This window comes from Quercus robur, chromosome 1 (genome assembly GCF_932294415.1).
Source record: "Quercus robur chromosome 1, dhQueRobu3.1, whole genome shotgun sequence".
Lineage (NCBI taxonomy): Eukaryota > Viridiplantae > Streptophyta > Magnoliopsida > Fagales > Fagaceae > Quercus > Quercus robur.
In genome coordinates, this window is record NC_065534.1 from 27,361,437 (window position 1) to 27,365,196 (window position 3,760).

Genomic DNA, 3,760 nt, shown 5'->3' on the forward strand with positions numbered 1-3,760 from the left:
AGAATCATTTCTCTCAGGCTAATGGACTACGAATTTCACAGCTACAGAAGCAAATTTCTACTGTGATGTAAGGTGATTCAACAGTCACTTCTTTTTTCACAGGGCTTCAAGCTACATGGGATCAATTGCTCAATTTTAGACCTTTGCCTTGCTGTTCTTGTGGCAAATGCACTTGTGGTATGAATGATAAGATCACCACTCTTTAGCATCAAGATTCAATGATGCAGTTTATCAATGGACTGAATGATGCTTATTCCCAAGTGTGAACTCAAATTCTCATGATGGAACCTCGTCCTTATATAGACAAGGCTTTCTCTTTGGTGATTCAAGAAGAGAGGCAAAGATCCTTAGGTTTCAATCTGGGCTCATCAGTTGAAACAACTGCTCTTGCTGTTAAAAATCAAAGCTTTACTCATGGCTCTGGTTTTGCAAGCAATTCTAGCAAGAACTTCAAAGGCAATGCTGGGAAAGGAAGGCCTATGTGCAGTTATTGTGGCAAACTTGGTCACATCAAGGAAAAGTGTTACAAACTGGTTGGTTTTCCACCAAGTTATAAGCAGAAAGGCAAGACTCCAATGGCCAATCAGATTAGTCTTGAGGGTGATCAATCTCAGACTGGAGAAGCACAGCTAAGTAGTGGAAATTTTCCATTTACTTTTGACCAATGCCAACAGTTGATTTCTTTGCTCAACACTTATGCCTTCTCATATGATTCATGTGAAGGTGTTCACTCAACCAATTCTGCTATCACTCCTATTGCTACTTCAAGTAATACTTGTCATTTGTTTCAAGATTGTATATCTTTAAACGTGCAACATTCTGTATTTGCTGTCAATCCTGTGCACAAAACAGCTTTCAATGGTGAGACTTGGGTTCTTGATACTGGTGCTACAGATCACATAATTCATTCTGTCACTTTATTCACCAAAATCATTGGTTCCATATCCACCTTTGTTCAATTGCCTAATGGTGAGAAAGTTATTGTCACTCACATAGGAACAATTCAAATCACATCTACCTTAATTCTTGAGAATGTTCTTTGTGTTCCCTCTTTTTCTTTTAACCTAATCTCTATAGCAAATTAACAAAATGCCTATCTTGTTGTCTTGTTTTCCTTTCAAACTTTTGTTTCATATAGGACCTGTCATGTTGGAAAACAATTGGAGTGGGTAAATTGCACAACAATCTTTACTTGCCGCAAGTTTCACCAGATTGCACATCCATATCAGGAGCTTCTTCCATTTTGCAGTCTGTTTTTCATTCTCTTGTACATTATGTTTCCACTATTCTTGTTGTTTCTAAGCCATATCTTTGGCATCTTAGACTTGGGCATGTCTTTGATTATAAGCTCAATACTTTGCACAATCATCTTCCTGATGTAATTCAATTTCAAAGTAATAAAGATTGTGTTCTCTGTCCTATTGCTAAGCAAAAAAAGTTACCCTTTCCATTTTTTAATCATATTTCTTCCAATGCTTTTGATATTGTCCATTGTGATGTTTGGGGTCCTTTTGTTAAATCTACTCAAGAAAGTTACAAATACTTTCTTACTTTGGTTGATGATGCTACTAGATTTACTTGGGTCTATCTAATGAAACACAAGTCAGATACTAGGCCTTTGCTTGTTTCCTTTTACAACATGATATGTACTCAATTTCACACTAAAATCAAAGTGTTTAGGACTGACAATGCTCCTGAATTTTTCTTGAAAGAATTCTTTTCTGCAAATGGTATTATACACCAGCATTCTCGTGTTGCCACTCTACAACAAAATTCAGTTGTAGAGAGGAAACACCAACATATCTTGAGCATGGCTAGGGCCTTGAAATTTTAGTTTAATGTACCTCTTTATCTTTGGGGTGAGTGTATGTTAACTGTTGTACATATCATTAACAGGCTGTCTTCTCCTATTTTGAACAATAAGTCTCCTTTTGAGAAATTATATGGCAAACTCCATTCTTATGAGCATCTCAAGGTCTTTGGGTGTCTTTGTTTTGCTTCAACTTTAGTTCATCATAGGTCTAAGTTTGATCCTAAATCTGTCCCTTGTGTTTTTCTTGGAATCCCCTTTGGTGTTAAAGGTTACAAGCTTCTTAACTTGTTTGCTAAAAGGATTTTTGTTTCAAAGGATGTAACCTTTCATGAAACAATTTTTCCTTTTGTGTCAAATCCTTATTCTTCTTCCCATTCCAACATTCCTTTACCTCATTTGTTTCCTTCAGTGGCTTCCCCTCATGATCCTTTGCTTTCTTTTCCATCTTATGTTCTTATCATAGATTCTATTCCTGCACAGGTTCAGGTCAGTCCATCTACATCTAAATCTATTTCTAATACTCCTATTCCTGATCCTATTTCTTCCTCGCTTCCTATCCTAGACCAGTCACCAACTGAGGTTGTTTCTATACCTACTCCACCTATTCTTGCTGATATTGCTCCACACTTAGATATTGTTCCTCCATCTCCATCTTTAAGAAGGTCACAAAGGGTTTCTAAGCCTCCTGCCTATCTGCAATCCTACAAATGCAACTCAGTTCAATGTGATCAATCTTCTCACTCCACTTCTTCCATCAAGTCAGGTTCCTTATCTCCTTTTTCAGGTATCAAATACCCTTTATCTTCTTATCTCTCTACTTCTAAATTGTCACCATTTTATGCCAATTTTTGTTCCCTCATTACTAACATTCCTAAACCCAAGTCATACTTTGAGGTTGTCCAAAATCCTAAGTGGTAGGAGGCAATGGATGCAGAAATTGCTGCTTTAGAGTTTAATAAAACCTGGACTCTCATTCCTTTACCTCCTCATAAGAAGGCAGTGGGTTGTAAATGGGTCTACAGATTTAAATATAGGTCAGATGGCAATGTTGAGAGGTATAAGGCTTGTTTGGTTGCAAAGGGGTTTACACAACAAGAGGGTCTTGACTTTATTGAGACTTTCTCTCCAGTTGTTAAAATGACTACAGTCAAGACTTTGTTAGCTGTTTCTGTTGTTAGGGGTTGGCATTTGACTTAACTTGATGTCAACAATGCCTTCCTCCATGGTGATTTACATGAAGATGTGTATATGCAACTTCCACAAGGGTTTCACTACAAGGGGGGCATGGTATGTAAGCTCAATAAGTCATTATATGAACTTAAGCAAGCTTCCAGGCAGTGGTGCTCCAAGTTTTCATCCACAATCTTGTAGTATGGTTTCACACAATTCAAATCAGACTACTCTTTGTTTACTACGAAGTCTCACAAGTATTTTTTGGCCTTATTAATTTATGTTGATGACATTCTCATTGCCAGCAATGATGTCAAGGCAGTGGAAGATCTTAAAGTGTTTTTAGATCAAAAGTTCAAGCTTAAAGATCTTGGAAGTTTGAAATATTTCCTTGGTCTTGAAGTATAACCTTGTGCCAAAGAAAGTTTGCTCTTAAGATACTTAAAGATGCAGGGATGACAACTTGTAAGCCTTGCAAGATTCCAATGGACCAAAATTTGAAGTTAAGTAAGTATCATGGAAGATTACTCGCTGATCCTAGAGTCTATAGAAGATTAGTCAGTAGATTACTATATCTCACTATTACCTGACCAGATTTGGCATATTCAATACATAAGCTTAGCCAATTCATGTCAAGCCTAGAAAACCTCATTTGGATGCAGCCTATAAGGTGTTACAGTACATCAAGGGCTGTCCTGGTCAAGGGATTCTATTGTCCTCAAGGTCTAATTTTCATTTAAAAGGGTATATTGATCCTGATTGGGCAGCATGTGTGGA

At 37.2% G+C, this 3,760-nt stretch overlaps 1 protein-coding gene across 1 annotated transcript; it reads left to right on the top strand.

Annotated features, from left to right (window-relative positions):
• The first annotated feature begins 281 nt into the window (after positions 1–281).
• LOC126695235 (uncharacterized) lies at positions 282–2,731 on the top strand. Its single transcript, XM_050391942.1, has 3 exons — positions 282–1,034; positions 1,139–1,248; positions 1,897–2,731. The coding sequence occupies exons 1-3, from the start codon at positions 282–284 to the stop codon at positions 2,729–2,731; spliced, it is 1,698 nt and encodes a 565-aa protein (XP_050247899.1).
• Positions 2,732–3,760: the final 1,029 nt, after the last annotated feature.

Coding starts and splice junctions, on each gene's coding strand:
- LOC126695235 (XM_050391942.1), top strand. CDS start 282: ATGGAACCTCGTCCTTATATAGACAAGGCTTTCTCTTTGGTGATTCAA. Junction 1,035..1,138: donor CTACCTTAATTCTTGAGAAT/GTTCTTTGTGTT, acceptor TGTTTCATATAG/GACCTGTCATGTTGGAAAAC. Junction 1,249..1,896: donor GGAGCTTCTTCCATTTTGCA/GTCTGTTTTTCA, acceptor TATCATTAACAG/GCTGTCTTCTCCTATTTTGA.